Genomic DNA, 27595 nt, shown 5'->3' on the forward strand with positions numbered 1-27595 from the left:
TGTGCTAGAAGCCTGGCTAAATGCTGGCACATCAGATTTGCCTGGAGATAGCACATCATCTTCTGTCCTCTAGTTGACAATAATACAGAGAGTTTGAGTCAAGCTACTGACTGAATGATAGGTCCTCCTGAAATACTTTCCAGTGGTATATAGTGATATATACTATAATTTGTGTGAAAATGACACTGTCTGTAATCTGTGTTTTCTATTTATGAAATACAAATGCTGATGTGCTAGAAAGGCTTGGGGCTGTGAAAAGCGTGTCATGTGGCTGGTTTTGTCATGATTTGATTTCAGTGTTAAAAACCAGAGCATATGCAGTTTATTGCTGTAATGAATCAAAACAATACTCCCCAAAATGCAGGTCAAGATTATTCAGAGATCACTTAGGTTTCTTTTTGCAGGAAAAGGGTGAGTTGTACAGTGCAGTCCCCCAGCTGTAATCCACCTCGTTGCTGTGCCCAGTTTACAGTTGGGCTCTGCAGCCTTTCCTGCTGATTTTTGTGTGCATGGTTGGCTTCATCACTGCTCATCTGTTGAAGAATGACTGACGTGCTTTACAGTCATGTATGCCTATAGAGTTTCTAGCTTAATTTGGTGACAAATCACCCTCAACAGAAAGATCTATTCAGACGTCATTCCTAGGATTAACCCCTCACAATATCTTTGATCTTTAAAGTTCCAAGTGACTGGATTCCTAATTCACCCAGTTGTACATTCACTGGCAGACAGAGCAGCGTACTTTCTGAAAGCATTATGTGCTGCACAGCAGGAGATGCATGCAAGCGGAACTGCTGTAACAATACTAATGATGATTATTGTAGTGACGGTCTGTGTCTGCACTGCAGTGATTTACTGTTGTTGTAAAGAAAAAAAAGTCTGGTCTACAATGTTCAGGAAAAACTCTGCTGGAACTCCCCTAACAATCAGCTTCTTAGTGAAAAATGCAGAACAGACTTAAGTCTCTCATCCCAGCAAATAGTGTCTTTCTCTTCTTTTCTATCCCTTATCCTTTACAGTTTCATGAGGATATGGAATTGCATCTGGTTCATGCTAGCGATTAGATACAGGTGTGACTGTGAACTGCTGAGGTGGAAAAGCTACCTGGAATTAGGATAAACTTTAATGGTTGCTCTACTTCTGACAGTTTTTGTTCCAAGTAGCTCTAACACAGCGGTATAAAAGTAGCAGTAGTTCTGGCCTTAGTTTACAGCTCTCTCTTCAGGCTGCAAGTTAGGTAGTATCATCAGGGTTTAAATAAGTGAGCGTTAAGATTGCTTACAGGTTACTGAAAGAACATAGGACCAAGGACACAGTAAAGTAACTCTGGAAATTCAAAATTGATGAATGCTGTAAGTAGAAGTTTGTCTATGTTGCTTCTTAGCTGAGTAAGACTCAGAGGCCGATTTCCATCTCCCTGTGTTTGAGTAACAGTATTCCTTTCTGCAGGAGTAACACTGAGATGTCAGCTCCTGGGTCCTCTAAAAAAAGTGTCACGAGGGAAGCCTTGTATCATGGCCATGAGACAGGATTTGCCTCTGGTTCCACAGCTGGAGGCTGTGTGGACCTTGGAAAAGGTGGAGAGCAGAGGTGCTATCTTTGATCTGTTGGCCCCCTGCTGCGGGCACCAGCTCCCTGTGTGGCACGAGTAGGTGTAGGACACTGTTGTTTGGGGTTTGCTATTGTGTGTGTGTGGTTTTTTTATACCAAGGAAAACCCACAGGCAGCTAAAGGGAGATGGAGCTTTACCCTGGGAAGGTTTGGCAGGAGGTTGCTGCTTTCTGTAACTGTCTCAGAAATGCAAGTGGGGAATTCAAAGAACAAGACTGATGAACAAAGAAGGCAACAGAGTGGAACCAGTAACAGCCTCAGGGAAAACCAGAAGAGACTGGGGAGAGTGTTACAAAGTGCTCATCAGATTTACATGCTAATAGTAGTGCTAACATTGTACATGGTTAACTCCTCACTTGACCGAATCCTGTCTGTATGAAAATGTATAAAGTTCCACTTCTGTCATCTGACACTCAGGGGGCAGAGAGGTTCTTTTTAGGGATCCTTGGCAGAATGGTAACAGCACAAAGTTATAGTTACAATTAAAGCTTTTTTCTTTTTTTTTTTTTTTTTTTCCTTAAGATACTATGATTAGTACAGCACAGAATTTATTATTAGAATGGTACGGGATTTCTCCAAGCAGAATCAATGTAGTACTTCTAAGTAGCATAATACAGAATCTATAACACAATCTAATTTACAATTTCTAATCACCTGGACCATCTGAAGATCAGATGTTAATACCTGGTTTGCTGTATCAATATAATAATCATAATCTAGATTCAAATCATACAAGAGAATGAGTCACTCCTTCATTCTTTGCAGGAAGCAGAAGACACAGTGGAGGTGTCCTGGGCAGGTCCTAGTCTCACTCCCTGTCCAGCAGCAGTTCTGGTCCATGTTCCCCGTTAGGACTTGTGTTTGATTTTACAGACAGTGCTCTTGTGCTGTTACCATCCTTGTTCTGTGTCAGGGTCATCAACACCACCAGGCTGTCTGGGTGCCTGGGACCTTCAGGCACAGTAAGGACAGGAGTAATCGGCCTTGTGCCCAGGAACCAAGGCTGGTAGGAAGGGGAAGGAGAAATCTGTTTCCTTTGTCTGCTTCGTGCACAGGACCTTCAGGGCCCAAAAATATACATGATGTGGTTGACCCCAGAGGATGACTGCTTCCGTCATAAAATGGCACTAGTTACACTAATGTCAGTTACGCTACCCGCATTGACTAGGGCTTGGGAGCAGGGTGTACTGGTCACAGTTCCTTTGAGAATCAGTTCACATACAGTATCTTAACTTCTTTTAATCAAATATTAACAATCTGGTTATTCTTCACTGTTGGTTCAGTTTCTGTCTTGGTCAGTTTCACTGAACTTCTCTGTTGGTTCGGTTTCTATCTTGGTCACTGCTAAACTGAGAGACAGCAGAAATTCTTTGAGCAATTACAAAGTGGATGTGTAAAATTTTGTTCTCCACGGTGGAATTTTCGCACCCGTATTGCCCTCAGTGAACAGAGCTGCTTGCTTCTTCAGCTTCATTTCCCTGCAATGCAGATAAAGCCTGTCTGTCTTGTACTGTAAGGTTTCTGAGCAGTTGCAGCCAGGATGTTAAATCTGACAAATGTCATACCCACTGCATTGCAGTGTTTGTTGTGTACTTGCCCTGTTTAAACCAGAATACCTTGCAAAGTCAAATGTGAAGGAATGAGACAAAGACTTTGTGTAGCTCTGAAGCTGTCTGTTACTACTACATGAAATTGCTAGGCAATCTGCTTTGCAAGGGGGAGTTTATGACATCTGTGATTACATGCTGCACACTTAATTTGATAAAAGAGGAAAGCAACTTGCTTGCTAACACTCTGAAATACAGTATGCTCTCATTTAATATCAAATGTAAAATATTGACACTTCTGTAAGAAATTACATTGGCAAGAGCTTTTGGCAGACTGTTTAGAGAGAATCCACTTGGAGTTAAGATTTTGACTGCCTCTGGTTTTGGGATGCCATGGCAAGGAAGTGCTGCTGCCTTCAGACCCATGGCTGTGGTTCAAAGGTAACTCCTAGTGTCATCTCCCTGCTATGAAAGGCTACAGAGATGGTTCACTAAAACAAAATCAGCAGGCTGGTGTTTCAGAACAGTTACCAATGCTGAATCAGAGGCTTTACATTTTTTACCACTGTAAACAGAGAAAACTGAATACTGAGAAGTATTTACACCAAGAAAAACAAATTCATTGTTGTGCCTCAGAGAAACATGAAGTACGTGGAGTGAAGCATGCTGTTAATATTGCATAATCAAGTTGTCTGGGCTTTTTTGACAGTGATTTTTTCCAGTGAGTAAAGCTTTTTCTTTGCATTGATTTCCCCCCTCTGCTCCCAGTTTGCTAACTCTAAGTTTTCCTCAGGGTGCCTGAATCATAGCTTATGAAATACTGCTGGCTGTTCCCTGCAGGGGCCCTCACAAAGAGCCACAGAAAACTTCAATTCCAAGTTCACTGCCTTAGCATACTGTTATGCTATAGAAAGGGCTCTTAATGCAGTGAATGGCTTCTGAAAGATGATCATCTTCACCTCTGTGCCCTTTTGTGGGATATGTGGTGATGACTGACAATCACTTGAAATTCTACAGCAAAAAGATGGAAGAAATTTTACATTTTGCTGTCTTAATCAATGTTCCTCTATTTCAGTATCTCCCTGTATGATACATTATCAGGCAATAGTTAAGAATTAGTCAGTTTATTTCCTATATATTAACTCAATGCTTATTGAAGTGCAAGACAAAATACAAAGCAGATACAGAAGGTTCATCATTTAGAACAAGTATTTTCCTGTAACACAAATAATACACAAAAAGCAAATTCTGGTACTTACGCACACTTGTATAGCATGTCCATACACAAAGTGTCTTAAAAAATAATCAGAAATAGGTCAGGTTATGATGTTTCCAGAAAAGATGGTTTGCATTATTTTTGCATTGCTTTTCAACAAACATGGAAATTTGACATTTGTTTTTACATCAGCCATTAAATCTCAGTATTTATAATATGCAATTTTTACAGTAGTAACTACTGTATTTTAAAATTAAATTAAAAATGTTATTTTAAAATTAAAAATTTAAAATGTTATTTTAAAATTACTTGTAGGAAGACACATTTTTCTAGATTTTAATTACAAAACAATTTCCCTACCTTGCTTTCAAGGCATGCTGGATTTATGGTTTCTTTCACCTGATTTAATCATGCATGATACAGTAAAACTGTTGTAAAACTCTACGTTAAAAATACAAGTGTTAAAGTCTGGGAGAGAGAATACTCAAATGCAGCAAGGATTTCACCAGCATCAGCAGGGTCAATTACATTTTCCTGCTTCACCTGCCTTCACCTTAGGTTCATTACATTTCAGTTTTCAGCTTCATGAAAGAAATGGATCTCTGAGTTTGCTCTCGCACAACCTTTCAGAGATTAATTTTGGCCCAATTTACACCTTCTATACACCACTGATGTTTCAGTAGAGTTATAGAGAAATCTGGCCAGAAATTCAGGTTTAATCCGTGTAGGTTTGGATTTTTCCTTATGTTTTCTCCTATTGCGTACCTAGTCACTTTGAAATAACATAATTAATGTTTTATTTTTCTGGCCCTGGCTCAGAAGAACTTGGCTGGATTATGCCCCAGCCTTCCAGTATCCTTGGTCAGGATCACATTGCACATACTTTAAACAGTACTGATTTCCTTTGTGTATGGAGTATTTTCAAATAGAAACATTACATGGAGCAAGGAAGAAAGGCAGGGGCTAGGGGTGCATGGATATGCCTGGATGCTAGACCTCTAGTGGACACAATGGAGAAATGCTTATGAAAACATGCAAACTCTCTACAGAGGTCTGTATGTACAGTCAGGGAAAAAGCTTCTGAGAAGGGTCTTCCAGAAGCTTATCTATTATTTGTCCAGAACTATCACATGTCCCATTACTCAGTGCAGGGGACTCAGAAAATCAGTGCACATTGCCTAATTTTTCAACTAATCTTAAAATCATAATTGCGGTTCTACTTGAACAGCTGTTGGGACATCCTGCCGAAGGAGGGGATGAAAGGCTGGATAGCAGCCCTGCAAAGAGAGTTCTGTGGATTTGCATTGATGGCAAGTTGAATGTGAGTCAACAGTGTGCCCTGGCAGCCAGAAGGGCCAACTGTGTCCTGGGGTACATCAAGAACAGTATAGTTGGCTGGTCAAGGGAGGTGATTGATTGTCCCACTCCAGACTGCATCGGTGTGGCCTCACCTTGAGTACTCTGTGCAGTTTTGGATACCTCAGCATAAGAATGATATCAAGCCATTAGAGTGTGTACAGATGAGACTGACTAAGATGGTGAAAGGCCTTGAGGGTAAGACTTCTGGGTAGCAGCTGAGGTTACTTGGTTTGCTCAGCTTGGAGAAGACTGAGGGGTGACTTCATCACAGCCTACAACTGCATCAAGGGGCAGCAGCAGAGGGAGAAGTGCTGATTTCCCTCTGGTGACCAAATGGAATGAAGCTGTGTCAGAGAAAGTTCAGTCTGGACGTTAGAAGAAGGTTCCTCAGGCAGATGGTAGTTGGTTGCTGGAACAAGCTTCCCAGAGAAGCAGTCATGGCACCATGTCTGTCAGAGTTCAAGGGCCACCTGGGTGACGCTCTTAGTCATATGGTTTAGTTTTAGGTAGTCCTGTGAGGAGCAGGGAGTTGGACTCCATGATCCTTATGGGTTCCTTCCATCTTGAGATATCCTATGATTCTATGATCCAAAGGAGTACACTTTGGCTGAAGAAGGCTGGAATGCAGTAGGATTTGGCTTGTCTTCCTACATAGCTGATGGCTGCTTTCAGCCACTGCAGGGAGGGTATTTAGGGTCTAGGAATTCTGCACTTGTAATTTGGCTTCATTTTATCAGAGAAGTTTCCACCTAGGATGATCTAGCCTAGCTGTTTCAGGACTACAACAGGAAGGGACATGGGAAGAAATCAGGTAGGAATTAAACTACCATCACCAAAGCCCTGCAATTTACTACCAAATTAAAAATCAGATAAAGCCAAAAGCTTACACAGTAGTATTAACTGGCGATCTTGAAAACAATCACATCTGGTGCACATTTTACTATTGGTAATACTAAAGATGTGTATCTTCTGTGGTGACACACCTCAATTATCTAAACAAATTTTGTCCTGGGAACATGTACCAATGACATGAAATAGGACACATGTCACAGTGCCACTCACTGCATTCAGTGTAAACATTTAGATGGTCAAAACTGCTTATATTCACAAATATTTTCATGCACAACTGACTTTCTTCTAAAATTATATAAAATATTTTTAAGAAAAGGATGACATTGCAAAATTTTATGAACAACAATGAAAGACAAGGAAGAACATTAAAAAGCTTAACTAAAACCAGAAAATAGTTGAACTGAGGTAAACTTAAAAACAACTAACCCTTCTCACTGATTATAGGGCTAAAAAGCAGTACAAATGTCCAAGCCAAGAACTGACACCAGCAAAAGAGTCAACCATTATTCCTTGATATTTTGAAGTAGCTGTAATAAATGAGACTCAATAACCTGTTGAACTAAAACAGAGAAAAAGATTAAGTTAACCAGTGTTCAATGTTTTTTCACATTTTTAGGGCTGTACTATTTTTTCCTGGTAGATGCCAGCTTGTCCTGTACAATCGTTTAATAAAAACTGAACAGGAATAAATTCACTGCGGGAAGACAGTTTGCATCCCTTCAGAAATTAAAAGCCTCATATATTGCAAAACCAATACACCCGGTAAGACAGATGACAGGGTTTTGAGCTGATGATCTGTTCTCTAGTTTGAAAAGGCTGATAGTATATGGAAAACAAATTCTTAAGCCTATAAATGGAAAGTAGGCAAAAATGGTTATTAAAAACTACTTCTGTAGAATGTTTTGAGACAGAACTCTTGAAGCAGTCCTATATCTAGACATTATTAATGTTACTGCCATTCTGTAAGTACAGGGCCCTGGTTGGAGAAGCTATACATGCAGTGCTGGGCTTATTTCAGGATGGAGTTCGTTTCTCCATGGCAGGCATTTCACAGCTTTCAAAATGAGGGCAGCATGAGGAAAAAACAATGAAGAATCCCTTCTTTGTCTCTTTTTTCTAGAAACAAGTCAGGTAGCCTAATTCACTGATCCTGGCTTTTACTGTTTGTCTCCAAGAAAAACTGGAGCTAGTCTGACAGAGAAAGAAGGTTTTGCAAGCTATATCACACCATGCCAATCAACAAAGTGCCAGGGTGAGCGGGTCAGGAGGGCTGTGGGTCTCTTATCGTTGTCTGGTGCAATACACACCCTTTTGTACAGGGTGGGGAAGCAGCTAAGGACTGCATCAGCCCTGCACACCATTATCTGTGCCCACAGATGCAGGCCCAGGTCAGTGACATTTTCTTACTAGGTACTTGGCTTTCTGAGACAGGGACAGAAATTCCTACCCATTTTGGGCCAATACATTTAGGTAATAAGACTTGTAGGATACGGATTTTCTAACAGCTGCAAAACTTCTATTGGATCATTGCAGCAGCTACATAAACAAAGAGCAGTAAAAATCAAAATCAAAGAATTTACATTTGCAATACTCACCACTCCGATAGCCCAAGGCTACAGCCAAATCCATGGAATTATAGCCAGCATCTGTTTCGATAGTTGGATCAGCACCACTTTCTATGTAAAACAGGAAAAGAAACTCATACCTCTGACAATGAGAACTGGCAATACTCAGTATTATTATTGATAATAAAGCTGGGACAGTCTGCTTACCAAGGAGAATTTTTACACATTTCACATGGTTCCCATGTACTGCATATAGTAGAGGTGTGCCTCCATTCTGCGAATGCAAAGAAAAGCCTTATAAACTTAATGGCTGAGCAGTCTGCAACTGTAATTCATTAACACACCAGTATAATTCTATGTATCAGTAAGAAATTTAATAGGTTTTATAAAAATCAGGTTCTGTTTTGGAACTTCAATTTATTATTTTTTTTTTGTCTACTGTTTAGACTGCAAGCTCACCCTTCTAGAAGGACTCAGTCTCATTCTCTTTTTGCCAACAAGTCAGAACTAGTAAGGCCAACTTCTCTTACCCTATAGAAGTTTTGAAACTTTTAGGTATTTTAGAAGAGGTAGAATAATTTTAAAATCCAAAACAGTGCTATGCCCTGGTCCAAATTTCTAACCAAAGCACCCCCTGACATAAAGTAGAGCTAGAGTCTTACCCAGTCATACTCATTGACATCAACTCCACAGTCGAGCAGCATTTTGACAATATCTGTGTATCCTTTACTGCAAGCCAGTGAGAGGGCACTTTCTCGTCCTTTCCCCAAAATCTGAGGATCGGCACCCTGAAATTATAGTAACAACAACAACAACAACAGATCAAATTAACCACACCTTTTTTAAATGTGAGGTTTTACACAGAACTTAACTAAAACTTTTTAAGTGTATAGTAGCATTGAAAAATAAATCAGAAGGCAAACTGAACTAAAAAGTAAATGAATTTAAAATGAGGTGTGTTTATTTCCTTACATTTTGGAGGAGAAATTCCACTATTGCTATCTGCCCATGAGCTGCAGCCCACATCAGAGGGGTAAATCCTTCTTCATCCTTATGATTGATTACATTTTCTGTGTAAAGATAAATAAATAATTTAGTAATCCCTTTCACTGATGCACAGTAGAAGCTCGTGAAATGCATTGATGTATTCATGGTGAATGGACTGAGGTATCAGTGTGGCCTAAAAGTCATTCTTACCTTAACTTTAAAAACAAAATTATATTGCAATGGTGGTGCAAATATCTTTGTCCAAGAAAGAAAAAACATTCAACTGAGCAAAGTAAAATTTAAGAATTGGGTTAATTCATTGTTTAAGATCTATAAATCAAGCTCTATTTCTACTCAGAAATGTTACAAGTTGTCAGTAATCTGGGCTTTATCTTTGGAAAAACGAAGAGGGACAGTCTGTTATTACACTGCAGAAAGTGGTGTTTGTTTTGTTTTTTTCAACAGAGTGAGCCACAAAATTTTGTAAAGAATTATCTTGTAAAGCAATATAAATAGTATATCTCCATTCCCCCCCAGAGTTCATGTAATCAATAGGGTGTTTTGTTGAAACAATTAAGGTCTACTTCTAGTGCAGCTGAAAGAAGGAAAAAAAAATTTTAACATTTGGCTGGCTGAAACAGTTGAGCTGGAATTTGTGAAAACTATTTAAGTACTTAAAAAATCCAATGCTTATCATAGCACTAGAGTATGCATTTTTTACTGATACTCCAGAATCAATTTGTTTGCTATACACATTACAAAGTATTATCGACTCAGAGACTCATTACTTGCTTTCCAGCAAACATTTCAAGAAAGATGCACTGAAAGTATGGCTGATTACAACTAGTATAATAATATACTATTAACAATATATTCCCTTATACTATTAACAGTATATTACTCAACTCAATATGCTATCCATTACGGACACACAAATTTCACACTGAAAACTATTACTTAACTCAGACTGAGCAGCACTATTATACTGTGGGTGTGAGCCGTGGTTTAAATTACCAACATACAGCTCTATACACTGATTGATTAAATAAAATTGGAAAGTCATTGTTTTAAATTACAAAGATAATAACGATTAAAAAGTAACAACTCTTCTGATAGAACAGATTCTCCCCTCTCATTTATATGGATTACATATATAGCTGGGGAGCAGGTAGAGGAAGGGATTTACCTACAACTCCTATTAATGCTAATGTTTCATTTAAAACCCAAATCATAGGAAACAGTGAATAAAAGACAGATGAGAAACAAAAGTCCACATCTGCAAAGAACAGATACGTGAAATTTCCTTCAATTTGTTTCAGAATTGAGGAATGTTTTTTTTTAATGTTTTTTTAGGGAAAAGTTAAGCACAACAGGGTATAAATGCCCCAAAGAAAAAAGGGAGAGATTTACTCTCCTTCTGTCTCACCTTGTTCAATACGTGTGGCCAGATACAACATTTCTCCCTGAGCAGCCAGCTGATGAACTGATAAAGCTGAAAAAAAGAAAACAAAATCATTTGTCACACATACCAATTTTCATTCTGCTCTATTTGGAATTTGGCTTAACCAGTAGAGAACATAGATTTGAGAATGTAGATAGGTTTCATGTTATACTCTGAACTAGAATCAGTACCTTAAGAAGTTTTCAAAATGTTCCACAGGTTTAGGTAATTTTTTAACCAAGGTAGAAATTGTACTAAAAAGCAGAAAATACTTCCCATACTGACTCTTTACAAGGCAACATGCTCCCTGATGCTTGGCCAGCAATCGAAGATCATATTAAGAACATTTATGAAATGAAAATAAGCATCTTTTGGTAAATTGAGGTTGTGTAGTTTCAAAATGACATCTAAGAGATCACATGTCAGGAGACCTGTCACACTGCTCAGTGAGCCTGTGGCATGACTTTCACTCACTACAGTGTGGAATACATCAGGCATTACAAAATGATTACAAGACAAGACATCTGCATCTACATCTACAGGGGAAAAAAAGGATTTTGGGCTTGTTTTAAACTTATCAAAGCTGGTCTTCCATACCAAGAGGTTGGAAAGGTGGTCAGGAGGGAATATATAAGAAGTTATCCACATTATAGAACAATAAAATTGGCTAACAAGTACATAATACATACCGTTCACTGTCCTTCTCCTATTCACTATATGAAACATTAAAGTTTTATTTTCTTCAGAAAAACTGTCTATTTTGTTCACGGCCTATGCTGCAGCTCCAGATTAATTTTTCCAATGCAAGCAGCCTTTTTTTCTAACACTGATTTTATAATATATAGATGAAATAATTTATAAATGAATTACACAGAATTAATTTATAAAGAAAATACCAATTAACAAAACCCCATAAATTGTACTGCTTTTCAAGATATGTGGCAATCATGACATTTGCAACATGAGTTTGTAGCATTTACCAATCATCTAATTTTAATAAATTTTACAAGATGTGCAGGTTCTGAAAACAAGTACAAGAAGCACACTAACTTAAAGCTCAGAAAGGATCGGAAAAATCTTTACCTATTTTTTTTTTTTTAATCAAGAATTGGATCCTTTCTGGAAAATACACTTCCGACGTGAATTCAAAACAGCAGGTGGATTACTATTTCACAGCTGGAACCACATGAAATTAGACAAGACTATCTCAATGTTTTCTCCTTATACAGAAGTTTATTAAAACAACAAAGGAAAAAAATAGAAAAATCTGTCAGCCATCTAACACACAGCTCATAAAATAATTAACAGTAAGTCATGATACTTACAGTTTACAAGCAGAGGTGTTGTAGAGACTTCATTTCCCCTGTGTTTGTTAGTTAGGGTAGTTGATTGTTTTATTGGTGAGAAATGCTTAGTAGTTGATGGAGTATAAACATGTCTTACTTGGATACCAGGGGAAGGAGAAGTGTGGCTGTTGCATTCAGCTACATTGAACACAGAAAACAGACAGGATTTCAATACTAGTAAGAGCATTAAAAGCAAGCCACAGATTTTAAGCCAAACTAGAAGGCACCAGTGTCACAAGATCTTTAAACCCCATGTTAAGTAAGCTTTGTGACATGTGCTTTTCCACTGTGTATTGTCAAACAGCTGTTTGCATTTCTAGCATAAAACAATGCTGCTACCCACACGTTCAGTATTCAGTACAGCATAATGTCACACAAATTGGGTGTCTAAATGAGGTTAAGCCTTCATCTAGATTTTCAACAGTGCCTGGCATGGATTTATCAGGTACGAGAGCCCCACATAGCCTACCACATCCTTATTAATGTTCTCCAGTGCAACAACATGATGCAGCTTCAGTCAGCCATGCAGTCAGTAACTGCTCAGATCATCCCTTTGCCTACTCCCCAAGACTACCATCACTAATTTTCTTCACCAGGACTTTTTACACTTCTGTTGGAAATCTGTAACTGCATTATGAATGCTTTATTAATACTTATCCAGCAGGGAGAGAGATATTCCATAGTTACTTCCATAAAATGCAACAGCCAGTCACCACTTAGAACGTGGGAAGTTATGCAGTGCTGCTATATTAATCTGTACTAACTTTCCCAGCTTTCTGTTAGAATCGAATGGCATTTTATTACAGAATACATACATTATCTTGGTTTCTGCTTCTCAAAACTAACTATTAGCTTTGAGAAGTAGCTGAGGAGCCAACTAGTTTTTAAGAAGCTAACTGATTAAATACTGGAAATACATATTGAAAGATTAAACTCCACTACTGGCTAAATTGACTTGACATCAGTGTGCAACAGTAATTATTAACTGGAAAGTAATTAACAGGCACACTGAACTCATACCATAGAGAAACTCATGATCATAAATGCAAGTGCAAATTCAGGGAGACAATCAATTACAATTAGAGGGTAACTGGATGCAAATCTTGTTTGCTAATCAAATTGCTACAGCTGACTTGATCAAACTAAAGAGACCTACCAGGGATTTTTGACCTGTGGTACCTGGATCTGCAGGACTACTTCTAAAGGGTTCACAAATATTACCTAAGAAAAAACACCCTACTGCTGATGGGTCTAAATCTGCCGTTCAGGTCTGCAGCTCCACTAGTAAGCACTTAGGGCCTGCAAATCAAAAAAGTTTGAAAATTACAATGGCTACAATGAACTGCAGCCAACAATACAAGTAAGAGAAACCATCAAAATTGACAATAGGCCCGTGTTTGTATGTGTTGTAGAAAATAGGTCAAATTCAACCTCATGAAAAGACACATCACTAAGAGTCTGAAATATGACAGCAAGCACTGGAAATCACAACTGTTAAGGAGAAATATACAGAAGTCCTAATTCTGTTCTCTATCAACACGTTCAGCCACAAAAAAACACAGATCAGTTCTGATGAAGCTGACCAGCAATGGCTGGAGATCCACCTGCAGCAATCCAGAACTGGAGTAACACTCATTTTCAAGTAGTGTGAAGCTGCACTGGCAAGCCAATCACTGCAACAACTACAAGTTTTGTACATCCATATTGATAAAACAAAATCAATGGTATGAGCTATGCTATTTTGCCATCGGTACCACTGAAAGGATAAAACATGCTGCAGGAAGCTACTGAAGTTGAAATTATCATATCGTGCTTTCAGTAGTGTTTTGCAGATACATGCACTCAACAACATGTAGCATGTGGCAGAACATGGTACACAAAAGAAGTAAATTTGTTTTTGTGATCAGCATCAGCTCTTATTAAATTAAATCAGAGACTTTTTGTGCCACTACTTTTTCAATTTAAAAAAAACAACTAAAATGTTTTAAAAGTAATATGGAGATTAATTTTACAATAATAATTCATTAAGTATATAATAGATGGGTAAGAAATTCTAGACAACTATTATTAACACATGTATAAGGCAGACGCTTTTTTTTTTTTAAATAGCAATTTAACAGGATGACACAGTCCACACACAACAATTTGTACCATAAAGTTCAACCTTTAAATAAGACAGATGCCACTTCAAGGTCAGAGTTTACTTGATCTTGAATATTTTTACTGTCCTCTTCATTCAAAGATTTCACAAATCGCGAGCAGACATTCATATCAAATCTATTGGGCAAAATGAATTTCATCCCCATGGTAACACTCTGAGCTGGGCCCTCCTCTGTGCTAGAGTCAAGCTGATGCTCCACTTTGATGTCCGGCATGGGTGGAAGGCTGTAGCTAGCAGTACATTCTTCCACAATTGACTGGGCTGCAACGTCTAAGTTTGTTGAAGATGCCATGGGCCCAGACATGTGAAAGTTTTATGCAAAAAGTTTCTTCATGGTTTCTAGCTACTAGCAGTTCCAGCCAATGAAGCTGTACCTAGAGATCCGGATGTTTAAATAACCTGAAACTGAAAACATTTAACAGGTTAACAATGCTTTGGTGAAGCAATGCACAAAAATACACCAAGCTTGGCTTCACTTAAGCTGATGTAACTTGGTGGTAGTGAAACACCAATCCTGCTGCTGTTACAAGCAGTATGGGTTGTGGGTATGGGTTTAAATGGAGGGGACCAAACCATCCATTCAAATTTGATCACGTGGATATTTAAGCCAAATTCCATAATGAAGCCACTAGGAGCTCCATCTAAGTAATGTTTCATAGTATTAGTACGGCTGCAACAACAACAACAAAAAAAAACCCAGCACAACCAACCACGTTTATACCAAGACAGGAGAACATGACTATTTCCTAAAAACATTAGACTTGGAAGGAAAATTTACAGTGACTTCATGTCATTTTATGACTCTTAAGCCCTTCCATAACCTGAGTAAAACAAATGGCTTCTACCCTATGCGTAGGAAAATAACTCCATCTATGTCGGTGACACAGAACACCTCAGTTCACCCTGACCGCAGCCGGGCAGCCTAACGACACGCGGGGCTCCGCGGCCTGGCAGCGCCATGCCCTCTTTCAGCCCGCCCTCTCCCCTTAACGCAGGCCGCCGCCACGGGCACTCCGAAGAACTCACTGCCCGCGACCCGCCGGCAGGGCAGGGCGGGACGGGACGGGACGGGACGGGACGGGACGGGACGGGTCCTACGGCATCCCCTCACCTCGGCAGCACCACCACATCTATCGCTGACAGTGAGGCGGACGTGACGTCCTACAGCCCCGCCGCGGTGGCGATTGGCTAGGTGAGAGTCGCCTTTTGATGACGTAGTACGCACACGGCTCGCTTGGTGACAGGCGTGGGCTGCGCCATCAGGGCAGCGCGAAGGGGTTAGCGTGGGCCTAGCTCCCTGTGGAGGCGCGGACTCCCCCCTCCCGGAGAGCCATGGCCTTGTACAAACCGGTGGTGATTCAGACCTGCCCCAGGCTCGGGGAGAGGATCACGCAGGACACGGTGTACTGGGAGGGGTACAAGGTAGGAGGCAGCCCTCGACGGCGCTGGGGCAGCGGGCTGGTCGTGTTCCGCTGCGGGTGGCGCTGGGTCTGTGCCCGGCCTTGCTCGGCTCTTGGTTAGAAGTGGTTCCCTAATACCGTGTTAAAGCTACTAAACGGCTTCTTATGCAGCGAGCCTGACCTTTGCCCAAAATTGGCCCAGCAGGTGTATTTTTTTGCCCTAAAGTATATTTTTCTATTGCTTTCGTGCTATTGATAAAGTAGTTTTAATCTTGTGTGAGTGAATAAGTTTATTTTTTTCCCCTCGGAATACTTAATTAATGGGTTAGTTGTAATGCGCGAATTGAAAAAAAACACGTGAGCAGAAGTAACCTGACAGAAACTCCATAGGGTTGTATTTAAATTGATTTGGGTCTGAGTGGAGTTTGGAGCTCTCTGTAGGAAGAAGTTTTGCTTTGCTGTTTTGATTTTTGATGGTGTGCTTGTATGTATTTAATAATCTTCATTGTAATTGCTTTAGGCACCTATTCAGATAAAGGAGTTTGGTGCAGTAAATAAAATTGACTTCTCACCGGTTCCTCCACGTAACTATGCTGTCACAGCTTCCTCAAGGGTAAGTGGCTTCTCTGAGGTTTTCACGTTCTTGTCTTTCAGTTGGTATCATATGAGCAAACTTAATGTCTTCTTCTTTTACCAGATCCACATTTATGGTCGTTACTCGCATGAACCTATCAAAACGTTTTCTCGCTTCAAAGATGCTGCTTATTGTGGCACATACAGAGATGATGGCAATCTGCTTGTTGCTGGCAGCGATGAAGGTATCATTCGCCTCTTTGACATCAGTGGAAAAGCACCGCTGAGACAATTTGACGGTCATACCAAGTAAGACAATGTTGGGTTTTCCTATATGTGCATAAGCTTGTTTGCTGCGTTTGCATATGCTTCTTTTGTATTTTGCTGTAAATCTGAATAATACTGGTCTGTGTTGCTTGTTACTGTTTCTTGTAGATATTACTGAAAAGTAGATTTTTAAATTGAATTAAAAATTGGAGTAGCTTTTGAATTCCAAATATGAATTGAGTACCTGGAAGAATAAATTTGTTTTCTAATTAAGGTAGGTGCCTGTTAATATGTTGTGTAGACACAGTCTTGTGACTCCATGGCACTGATGAGCACATTTTTTTTTCTTTTTAATAAAAGTCAGTGATAGTACACAGACAGCTTAAGTAACAAATTCAGAACAGCTTTTGAATGGACATCTAGTAGACCTATACAACTTTTAAGGGCAATCATATAAATGCTTAAGTAAGCATCGGTCAGCATGACTCTTTTCTGGCTGGAAATATAAAAACTAAGTGTAACTAACCTCTAAAGTGAGGCTTTATAACTTCCAGCAGTGAGGACTTTGCATGATTAAGTTAGAATACATAATAAGTAATCTCTTCAGACAGACTGACTCTTCTGGAAACAAGTATATATTTTAACTGGATATTGTGGACTTTTGTTTCTAGACCTGTTCATGTAGTGGGTTTCCTGTCTGATAAATACCGAATATTCTCTGGTGGTGATGACTATTCATCAAAGCTGTGGGATATTCCAAGTGGTACAGAAATAGTCTCATACAGGGAACATACTGACTACGTGAGATGCGGCTGTGCAAGTAAAGTGAATGCAGACGTCTTTGTAACAGGTTTGATTTTATTTTTTCAATGTGCTGCTTTTATACTGAATTGAAGAAAAGTGCAGGAATAGTTTTTGATACAGTAGGATCTCGCTTACTATATTTTAAACATGAAGGATCTGGCTTCCTGCTTGGTGCCTCCTTTGCTGTTACCTTTTTGCTTGCTTTTTTAGCTTGACACTGGTGTTCGTAGAGAAACTCAGAATTTCCCTAATTTTTAACATATCTTTCCTTTAGCCTGTTAGGGTTAACAGAGCGGTTCTGACTGGCCTTTGAAAGTTTTTAGAAAATTCTGTGAATATATACTTTAGTTGTAGTTGACTGAAGGTTTCCAGAGGAGGACACTAGTTCCATTGTAGTTTGTACAGACCAAAACTCACAGACTCAAAAATGAAAGGTCACATGAGTTATTTGAAACCACTTGCTAGCAGTAGCTTTCTGTTAATGTCTGGTAAATTCCTAGAAAAAAAGTGGTATTCCTTACTTCAGGAGGCACACGGGACTAAGTTTCATCAGGTTGCCTAAATTTATTGTTGCAAATACGCTTGATTAACAGAAGGGAAATAAAATTAAGACTTAAATTACTTTTAAGGCCTGACGTATTGGTGGGGGTAGAATTAGAAGACGTATGTTGCCTGAAGGCTGTAAATTAACCAAGATAAACCAAAAGGTGTTCTAAGTGCACAGTTTAAAACTGTTTCTGTTTGGCAGGAGCTCCTTTAGATTGTAGCACATGGTTATTTTAGTTCATGAAGTAACTGAAATGATGAAACTGAAGCTAATAATGGTGGTGTTTGCAGGTTCCTATGATCACACTGTGAAGCTGTTTGATGCCCGAACAAAAAGCAGTATCATAACAATAGAACATGGTCAGCCTGTGGAGAGTGTGCTTCTGTTCCCTTCTGGTGGGCTCCTAGTATCTGCAGGTACTTCAGCAAAATCAGGTTTCTTTTCTGTGGCCCTAATGTACTTGATCTGCTTCCTTCTAGTATTTTCATTTAGTGGTGACGTAACAGCTGGATTTCTCAAAGATCTTTAGGAATCCATTGATCTGGAGGGTGAAAGTAGGGGTCTTTTTGTCTCTGATTAGATATTCTTGTAGTTGATACAAAAAAATCCACAAAAAAACCTGATGTTTTTAATGGCAAGATACAGACTTTAATAAACCCAGTGCTAAAGCAAAGGAACTTCAGGTACTTTTGGTAAGAAGTATGTTGAATAATTCGGCTGCAGAATGGCCTGAAAAAGAGCATGCTTATAATGTGTCTTGTCCCCAGGAGATAGTCATAATGGGTGGGGGTGGTGAGTAGGTACAGAAAACAAGGTGTTACAGAGGAAGCACTATAACTGTGTGAAAACTTCTACAGAGAGGTGGAAATATGTATGTATGTCAAACTGTTTTGTGTGTTTCCTTCTCACAGGAGGTCGATATGTCAAAGTTTGGGATGTGCTAAAAGGTGGACAATTACTAGTATCACTTAAAAATCACCATAAAACTGTAACCTGTTTATGCCTGAACAGCTCTGGACAAAGGTTATTGTCAGGATCCTTGGACAGGTTAGTGTATTTTGCAGCAATTTAAATTCTTCAGGACCATCATGGTTTAAGACCAGCCAGTAACTCAGCACCACACAGCTGATTGCTCACTCCCTCCTCTTCCACCCCACCTCTGGGCAGGAAGGGGAGGAGAATTGGTAGAATGTAAACCCAACTGGTTAAGAACAGTCCAATAAGTAGAATACAAGACTACTACTACTGATAATAATGACAAGGGAAATAACAAGGGGAGAGAGTATAAAACTAAAAAGGGTAGGGGAGAAAAAACAATAAACATAAGTACAATTGCTCACCACCCATCGACCGATACCGAGCTCGACTGAGCAGAGATCTGTGCCTTCCGGGTGACTCCCTCCAGTTTATATACTGGGCATGACGTGCTGTGGTATGGAATACCTCTTTGGCTAGTTTGGGTCAGGTGTCCTTGTCTCTGCTTTCTTCCGGCTTCTTGTGCCCCTCCTCACTGGCAGAGCATGAAACTAAAAGTCCTTGAGCAGAGTAATCATTACTTAGCAACAGCTAAAATATTGGTGTGTTATTGGCGTTGTTCTCAGATTAAATCTGAAACACAGCAGTGCACCAGCTAATAGGAAGGAGAAAATAACTGTTAAAGCTAAACTCAGGACAAGGACTTTTTTTTTATTTTGAAGTTATTATATATCAAGTGTGAATCTCTGCATGATTTTTTTTTGCTTAAGCAGTTGTAACTGTTACATAAAGATACAACCTAACTGAAAACGTCTGTTGGGGCCAAGGTACATATTGCAGGATACATTAACCTTCCTATTAACATGAATGTCAGTAAGGGTTGCATGTGCCATTTGGGAATCTGTATGTGGAACTTCTGAATAACCATTCCTTTTTTTTAATCTCTAAACTGACCTTTGCAGTCTCTATAAAGTACCTATTCTTAACTTTAATACAGTTTAAATACTGAAAGGGTGTTAGTATTCATCTTTAAAGAGCCTGGGTTTTGTGTCTCTGTGCTGTTGCTTCTTGTAGCCAAAGTGCATAGCTGAAATATCCTCACTTTTTTGTTTGTTTGGGTTGAGTTGCTGGGTACTGGTGTTCAATCTATTTGTCTCTGAGACATTAGAAACACGAAATGGTCTGAAATGTCAGTGGTCTGTTCTCCCTCCTTGTCTCCCTTCTGCACTTCCTTGGCTTCCTCAGGCTTTATGGATTACAAAGCATAAGCTGAAGGATCCCACTAGCTGTACAGTTGTTTGTCATTCAGTGCTCACAACACTAAAGTTCAAACTTGTTGTAAGAGAATATTTTGTTTTCTCATTTGTTAAGTATTTCCTATCTTCAGTCAAATCATTAAAGAGCAGCCATACAAGAATATTTATGGATTTACTTCCAGAAATTTTAATAGATCTTACATTTAAAACTTAAGAACGAATTTCAAGAAATACTGTCTTAGTGTTTTCTCTTAAGCGTTGCTGAAGTCAGATAGTCACTGCATCTGTTTTAAATTTCTTCTGCTCTTGCCTCATTTTCATCTTTTTGGGTAAGGGTCATCCTTTCTTGACTTCTGTTTGTCTTTTAACAGAACCATTCTGTTGCAGGAGAGTAATAACTAAGAAGCTCAGTGGTAATCTGCTTTGTATAAATACTCAGTTTTCTTAAATGATGTATAGAACTTGAGAGTGATGAAGTTCTTATAAAGTGTCTACAGTAAGACATTACTAATGAGGTTTTAATCATTACTCTTCCGTATAGGCATGTGAAGATTTACAGTACTACTTCCTACAAAGCAGTCCACAGTTTTAGCTATGCAGCACCCATCCTAAGTCTTGCGCTGTCGGTAAGTACATTAGAAATTTTTCTAGGCAAGGTAATTACTGATACCTTTTACATCACTGAAATAATTCATTTTTGCTGTTTGGCGTTTCAGAAGAATGGTGTGCGTGCAAAGTAGGATGACTGAACATATTCCTCCTAAATAAAAAAAAGGCATTACAAGGTTTTAAATGTGATATATTCACACATCAGATGTTACATGATCAGATCTGCACAAAATTGTCTGTTTATCAAGGACAATATACATCATAGGGAAAGTTTCAGTCTTTAAGTCCTTTGACTTTAAGAAGATTGTACTAATCTTTTGCCTTTCAAGAACCTTGTGTGGCACTGATAAAAGAAAAAAGGTAGTTCATTTGTTGAGAAATACAGAATAGGGTGCACTTGTCTTAAAAGTTACTGGCGTCAGATTGGTTTGAGGAAGGAAAGAGGAGAGGGTATGAGGTATATGCCTAAACAAACTTCTTTGTCAATGCATGTGTCTTACTGTCTTGGAAACAGAAAACAGACTCTCATTTCTCTGGAACATTTCAGTTCCAATGAGTAAGTGACCTGCTGGTCAGATATTTGGAGGCTAGCACCACTTTTTAAAACAATGATGTGGTCACATGATTGCCCTCTTCTGTAGCCTCTGAAAGACATGTGAAAGTGACTGTGAGGGATCTTTTTTTAGCAGCAGTTGAGCATTCAGCTAATGTTTAATGTTTACATAGAATTACCTGTTAATAGTAACAGGTCAGATCTCACTTCTATATGTGAAGTCAGTGTTTTTCTTCAGTGTATCATTTAAAATTATGACCTTTAGCATCAAATGCATGAAATCTTTGTTATTTAGGTGAAATTTATACCAGTGACTGGTATTTTGGTCTATTCTCACCTATTTTTCAGAATCTTGCTGTTCCAAAATAGCTTTCTCATAGCTGGTGTTCATGTCTGCTGTATGGCATGTAATAGCTGAAGGCAGTTGTACACCACTGAAGAAAACCAAAACCTGTCTTATATACTTACATAAGGATGTTGATGCATATTTGACCTTGCTTAATGAGTCCATCTAGGTATTTGTTAAAGGCTTATTATACGGATAATGTTGCTTACTATTATAGCCTTGAAGCTGTCCCTGTTTCGAGCAACGTATTTGACCACATGGGACCTCATGGAAGTGGCTTCCAACTTCACTTGCTGTATAATACTGTGATTAGAACCTTGTCATGAAGCATAAAAATTTAAAAATCTGCATGGTAGAGGATGCATTATTAAATAAAACCATGTTTCTAACTCTGTGATCTTGTCATTTTAGCCTGAAGATGAAACCATAGTTGTAGGCATGACCAATGGGGTGCTAAATATTAAGCACAGAAAACCTGAAGAAGGGAAAGAAAAGTCGCAGAAGAAGAGGCAACCAGCATATAGAACCTATATGAGAGGAAAAACTTATATGCCAAAACAGGTATAGAGTGGTGAGAAAATGTGTACTGAAACAATTCTCAAAAAAAATGTTTTGGTGGGCGTTTTTTGGGTTAGTTGTGTTTGTTGGGTTTTTTTGTTTGTTTGTTTGGTTTTGTTTTTGTTCTGGTGAGCTAAGTTGAAAGGGAGGAGAAGGGAAGATACAAAACCATAAGAGCTTGTTCGTGGTGGTACATCTAATCCACTGTGAATATCTCTCGTTCTGAACTCATTTTTTCAATTCTAGGAAGATTTCTCTGTCAGTAAACCTGTAAGACGTGCTTTGAGGAAATATGACAAGCTGCTGAAGAGCTTTGATTCTTCCAAAGCCCTTGATGCGGTACTGGAGGTATGGCATGAAGTTTTTTTCATCTGAATTGTGTGCTGTCATCTGACATGGATTTTTTCTGTATGTTAAACTAATTTTATTTCAGTATCTTGGTAGAAGGGATTCAAACTCGTGTGGCTTCCGTTTTTCTTTTGCTGGTATCAAGCCTTTTTTGGGTGTAAAGATGTTGCTTTGGTACTAAATTCTTCTTATATATGCCCAGCCATCCATCAGGCTTCATACTCCTGAGGTAACGGTTGCAGTCATGCAGGAACTACATCGTAGAGGAACCCTGAGGAGTGCGCTTGCAGGCCGAGACGAGAAGCAAGTTCATCTCCTACTTACCTTTGTGGCAAGGTATTATTTTAACCTGAGTCCTTTTTGCCTCTTTTGAGACCTGTATATCTTGACAGCTTTTGCAACAGAGTCTCGGCAAGTCACGAGTGGAACATTGGTACACTTGAAATCTCATGTACCTTCTGCTTTCTGATACGAAGGTCTGGGATAGCACTGAAATTGTTAGCACAAAACAATTTTGCTGATAGTATGGAGAATATGTTTTCCTTCTGTGCCAGACATTCCACCTTTAGTCTGTTATTTTCTGTGCCTCAATGAAACTTGTGTCTTCACATATCTGAGGCTTTTGCCAGTCCTCCAGCTTTCACTGCCTACCTGAAAGGAAGGGTTTTTTGACTCGCTTCTCTGACTGTTTTGTGATGTCTTTTCATGAATCAGAGAGCGTCTCTATGCCTGTATGAGAAACCAGTTTGTTGTTTGGAGGAGTGCAGTTGGGAAAACCATAAAAATGGGGATATCTTCTAATTTTGCAGGCGTGTGATTGAGCCTAGATTTACTTCTGTACTGGTGACTGTTGCAGATATGATCACTGGTAAGTACAGCACAGAAAAGATTCTCAAAGTTATATAGCTGGTTTGGAAATAAGGTAAAAAGTGTTACATCTTTAAGAAACCAAACTTCTATGCCTTTGCTTGCAAGTATGATCCAAAAAGGGGTATTGGCAGTATCTGACTTACACTGGCTGCAGGAAGCTCCTCATGGTATCTTAAATATCTTTGATATCTCATATTTCTACACTTACATAGTTCAGGTGAATTCAACTTCTCCAGTAAGGTAAAAATAGTATTTGAAGTCATAAAACTTTCTGTTAGTAAGACTTAACTGTAAGTATATACCAATAATTAACACTGTTTTCAGATCACTGTTGAACTTACTTGTCCACAATGTTGGACTTGTGTGAGGCCCTGTAAATGCATCTCTAACTAGCTAATACGATTTTCATGTTTCCATAGACAACGTGAATTCTTAAGTGATTTTTTTTCTTTACAGACATTTATCAGCCTGTGCTTGGGCAGTCAGCGATCGTTGATAGACAGTTCTTGAGACTTCAAGAAGCCATAGGAAAAGAGATTGACTATCAAGGGGAACTACTAGAAGTTTTGGGAATGATGGATACACTGTTTGCTAGTTTTGCTGAGAAAAAACTTACTTGTCTAGAAGAGAACAGAAGTAATAATCCTACAGAGATCATTGAAATAGATGAATGACTGACAACTGTCATGACAAGTTTTCACAAAAATAATGTGGACTTGAAATACATGACCTGTTCTCCTGCTAACTTTTTATAATAGTGACTTTCTGAAAAAGCTCCTCTATGTTGAAGTTCTGTCTTCCAAATTGTGTTTCTGAATAGGCTTCATTACTGAAGACGGAGAAAGAAGAGTATTTTCAGGATTTTCCTTGCAGTATTTTCCAAACAATTGAATTTTAAAGTTTTATTCCAAAGTTATATAACTTTGAAAGAGTGTTTTGTGCATCCAGTACTAAGTTGTTATTTGACTTAGAGAAACAGTCAACAATTTTCATTTTTTATTTACTGGAAAATAATGAGATTTGTTTAATTCTAATGTGCCATTGTCCTTATTTAAGGTTAATATCCCATATCACATATGTGGACACAGGAATAAAACCACATATGCATTTGATAAAATTTGACTTCACTGTGTTTTCTCCACCTGCTTCGTCTCTATTTCCGACTTCAGTGAATTTATAGAAAACAGCAAAATGACTCAAGAAAACGAGTGCAATTGTTTGTTTTATTAGTTTAATTTTCTAAGTAGTGCATATGCATTTGTGTTACAATTCTCTAGAAAGCAGGTAATCTTGTTTCTAAAGGGAAATTAATTTACATTAATTTAATGTAGTAAGTAAGCTGCACACCAGTGAGAAAATCTTCAGTTAAGTAAAAAAGTTCACCTTTTGTGTAATTCTATCACTTTAAATGAACAGTAGATGCAATTAAAGTCTATGTTGTTATCAGTATGTATTTGAATGCTGGTACTGATTTATTTTAGCTTCAGGCAGTGCTGTAGAAGGATGTTATGCTTTTGGAAAGCAGGTGTGCCAAAGGCTCCTCAACACATGTAGGATGACAGTAGGGTGGAACTTTGTCCTTAGCCTGTTTTCTTGACTTGCATTTTCCCCCAGAATTTATGTGAGATATCATATGAATTTCCTGCAAAAGGATTTTCTTAAAGTTGGCTCAGTGCCCAGATGGAGATCTGTGATAGATAGTGTCCCTTGGGGGTCTGTATTGGGACCAGTACTGTTTAGTATAATGATAATGGAAGAGACAGTGGGATTGAGCACACCACAGCAAGTTTGCAGATGACACTAGGCTAAGTGGTGTGATTGACATGCCTCAGGGATAGAATGACATCCAGAGAGACCTGGACAAGCTTGAGAAGGGCCCATGTAAACCTCATGAAGTTCAGTAGGGCCAAGTGTAAGATACTGCACGATGGTCAGGGCGACCCCTGGTATCAACACAGGCTGGGGGATGAAGGGATTGATAGGAGCCTTGCAGAGAAGGACTTACGTGCTGGTGGGTGAAAAACAGGATGTGACCCAGCAGTGTGTGCTTGAAGCCCAGACAGCCAATCACATCCTGGGCTGCATCAAAAGAAGTGTGGCCAGCAGGTGGAGGGAGGTGAGTCTCCCCCTCTACTCCACTCTCGTAGGATCTCACCTGTAGTACTGCTTTTAGCTCTGGGGCCCCCAACATAAGAAGGATGTGGATCTGTTGGAGTGAGTCCAGAGGAGGACCACAAAGATGATGGGAGCGCTGGAGCACCTCTCCTATGGAGACCGGCATCAAAGAGAGTTGTTTCAATTCTGTTATTGCCTCAAGGTTTGTGCGCACTCCAGCCCTTCTCAGATGAAATAGGTTCCTACTTACAGAGTTGTCACTTTTATTTAATTAGAATCATAGAATCATAGAATAGTTAGGGTTGGAAAGGACCTAAAGATCATCTCGTTCCAACCCACCTGCCATGGGCAGAGACACCTCACACTAAACCATGTCACCCAAGGCTCTGTCTAATCTGGCCTTGAACACCGCCAGGGGTGGAGCATTCACAACTTCCCTGGGCAACCCATTCCAGTGCCTCGCCACCCATGGATGGATTTCATCAGGTCCCATGGACCTGTGCATGTTCAGGTTCTTAAGATGGTCTCAAACCTGATCCTCTCCTACAGTGGGCCCAAGGTCTTCATTCTCACAGTCCCTCTGACTGCCTTTCAAGACTTGGATGGTGCTAGTGAAGACTTAGGCAAAGAAGTCATTCAGAACCTCAGCATCCTTCAGATCCAGGGCAGCCAGTTCTGATAGCTTCCGGAGAGGGCCCATGTTGTCCCTAGTCTGTCTTTTCTTTGCAATGTACCTATAGAATCCCTTCCTGTTATCTTTCACTTCCCTAGCCAAATTTAATTCTAACTGGGCCTTAGCTTTCCTAACCTGGTCCCTAGCTTCCCGGACAACATCTCTGTATTGCTCCCCGGCTGCTTGTCCTTGCTTCCATCTTTTTTGCCCTCTAAGTTTCCTCAGCAGTTCCTTATCCACCCATGGAGGTCTCCTGGCCCTCCTGCTGCACTTCCTTCTAGTTGGGATGCAACACTCCTGAGCTTGTAGCAGGTGATCCTTGAATATCAACCAACAGTCCTGGGCCCCCCTTGCCCTCTAGGTCTATATCCTGTGGAACCTTACTAAGCAGGTTCCTGAAGAGGCCAGAGTCTGCTCTCTTGAAGTCCAGGGCAGTGAGCTTGCTGCACGCTCTTCTCACTGTCCTGAGGATCTCAAACTTGACCATCTCATGATTGCTACAGCCAAGGCTGTCCTGGAGTGCCACATTTCCAACGATCCCTTCCCTGTTGGTGAGCATGAGATCAAGCATGGCACCTCTCCTTGTCGGCCCCTCTATTACTTGCAGGAGGAAGTTGTCTTCCACACAATTGAGGAGCCTCCTGGATTGCTTATGCTGGGCTGTACTGGCCCTCCAACAGATGTCAGGGTGGTTGAAGTCACCCATGAGAACAAGGGCCTGTGAGCATGAGGCTGTTCCTATCTGCCTATCGAGTGTTTCATCTTCAGGTTCCTCTTGATCAGGCGGTCTGTAGCAGATCCCCACAGTAATGTCTCCCATCGCTGTTTTCCTTTCAACCCTCACCCACAAACTCTATGTTAACTGTTCCCCTGTCCCCACACAAAGTTCCATACTCTCCAGCCTATCCCTAACATAAATAGCAACTCCCCATCCACGTCTGCCGGGCCTGTCTTCCATTGCTGATGGAATTTTGGAATTGAGACAACATAAAACAATGTGCTTGCAACCGTAAGTGGAAACATCACACACCAGAAATGTGAAGTTTTGTTGCAGAATAGTTTCTCAATGCTTTCTAATAATTTAATCTTCTGCCAAGGATTTCTGCTTTAGGTTTGAAATCTTGTGAGTTGACTAGGTGTGAAAAAGTGGCCTGTCTTAGGAAAAATTCTGGGTATGTTAAAGCAGGCTTGAGACATCCCTTACTTAAAACAAGCAAACAAAGAAATAAAACATACCCCTTCATAAATTCCAAAGAAATTTTCTGACCCTGTCCAGATGGTGCAACCTCCTTATACTGCAGAAGTCCTTCTGGATGGTGAACTTGGCATTGCTGTTGCCAGCAACTTTACATTGTTAGTCTTCAGACTAAGTTCAGACTTTCTGAATTTAAAAGCGAACAGAAAAGGTTTGTAATGACTCTAACAATTCTTATCCAACATAAGCATATCTTGCCAAATATTTGATTTTGTTTTGTGTGTGTACTTGGTCTCTGAGTTTGTGTGAAGGTTACAGTTGCAATATTGAAATGAAACCTTTTCAGGTTGTTCTGGATAACCACAGTCTTACTTTCACTGTTGTTCCATAGTTGGAGTCTGTAATCTTTACTGAAAGACTG

The 27595-nt window shown here is 39.6% G+C and overlaps 2 protein-coding genes across 5 annotated transcripts; one reads left to right on the forward strand and one right to left on the reverse strand.

Annotated features, from left to right (window-relative positions):
• Positions 1-1483: 1483 nt before the first annotated feature.
• ANKRA2 (ankyrin repeat family A member 2) lies at positions 1484-14524 on the reverse strand. 3 transcript variants are annotated; one of them, XM_061358607.1, is made up of 8 exons: positions 14089-14524; positions 11904-12062; positions 10564-10629; positions 9123-9220; positions 8813-8938; positions 8358-8424; positions 8181-8261; positions 1484-2562 (listed from the first exon to the last, which is right to left on the reverse strand). In XM_061358607.1, the coding sequence occupies exons 1-8, from the start codon at positions 14387-14389 to the stop codon at positions 2420-2422; spliced, it is 1041 nt and encodes a 346-aa protein (XP_061214591.1). In that variant the 5' UTR covers positions 14390-14524; the 3' UTR covers positions 1484-2419. The 3 variants fall into 3 exon arrangements, with proteins under 3 accessions (XP_061214591.1, XP_061214593.1, XP_061214592.1); XM_061358609.1 differs by lacking the exon at positions 1484-2562 and adding an exon at positions 6653-7144; XM_061358608.1 differs by lacking the exon at positions 1484-2562 and having other exon boundaries at positions 7418-8261.
• A 793-nt stretch (positions 14525-15317) lies between these two features.
• UTP15 (UTP15 small subunit processome component) lies at positions 15318-24640 on the forward strand. Of its 2 annotated transcripts, XM_061358611.1 has the most exons (12): positions 15318-15507; positions 16006-16098; positions 16183-16367; positions 16997-17175; positions 17967-18092; positions 18588-18723; positions 20449-20533; positions 21827-21976; positions 22220-22321; positions 22524-22657; positions 23131-23189; positions 23648-24640. In XM_061358611.1, exons 1-12 carry the CDS (start codon positions 15418-15420, stop codon positions 23863-23865), a joined length of 1557 nt encoding a protein of 518 aa, XP_061214595.1. In that variant the 5' UTR covers positions 15318-15417; the 3' UTR covers positions 23866-24640. The 2 variants fall into 2 exon arrangements, with proteins under 2 accessions (XP_061214595.1, XP_061214594.1); XM_061358610.1 differs by having other exon boundaries at positions 16006-16367.
• Positions 24641-27595: the final 2955 nt, after the last annotated feature.

Source organism: Neopsephotus bourkii, unplaced genomic scaffold, assembly GCF_033783945.1.
Source record: "Neopsephotus bourkii isolate Nb327-2 ecotype Australia unplaced genomic scaffold, CSIRO-AGI_Nbou_v1 NB_948, whole genome shotgun sequence".
NCBI lineage: Eukaryota > Metazoa > Chordata > Aves > Psittaciformes > Psittacidae > Neopsephotus > Neopsephotus bourkii.

Excerpts from the sequence above, each read along its gene's own strand:
- ANKRA2 (XM_061358607.1), bottom strand. The coding sequence starts at position 14,389 with ATGTCTGGGCCCATGGCATCTTCAACAAACTTAGACGTTGCAGCCCAG. Across the intron at positions 9,221-10,563 it reads GGCCACACGTATTGAACAAG|AAAATGTAATCAATCATAAG; the intron begins GTGAGACAGAAG and ends ATCTTTACACAG. Across the intron at positions 8,939-9,122 it reads TGGAATTTCTCCTCCAAAAT|GGTGCCGATCCTCAGATTTT; the intron begins GTAAGGAAATAA and ends CTATAATTTCAG.
- UTP15 (XM_061358610.1), top strand. The coding sequence starts at position 15,418 with ATGGCCTTGTACAAACCGGTGGTGATTCAGACCTGCCCCAGGCTCGGG. Across the intron at positions 15,508-16,005 it reads TGTACTGGGAGGGGTACAAG|GCACCTATTCAGATAAAGGA; the intron begins GTAGGAGGCAGC and ends TAATTGCTTTAG. Across the intron at positions 18,093-18,587 it reads TGGGCTCCTAGTATCTGCAG|GAGGTCGATATGTCAAAGTT; the intron begins GTACTTCAGCAA and ends TCCTTCTCACAG.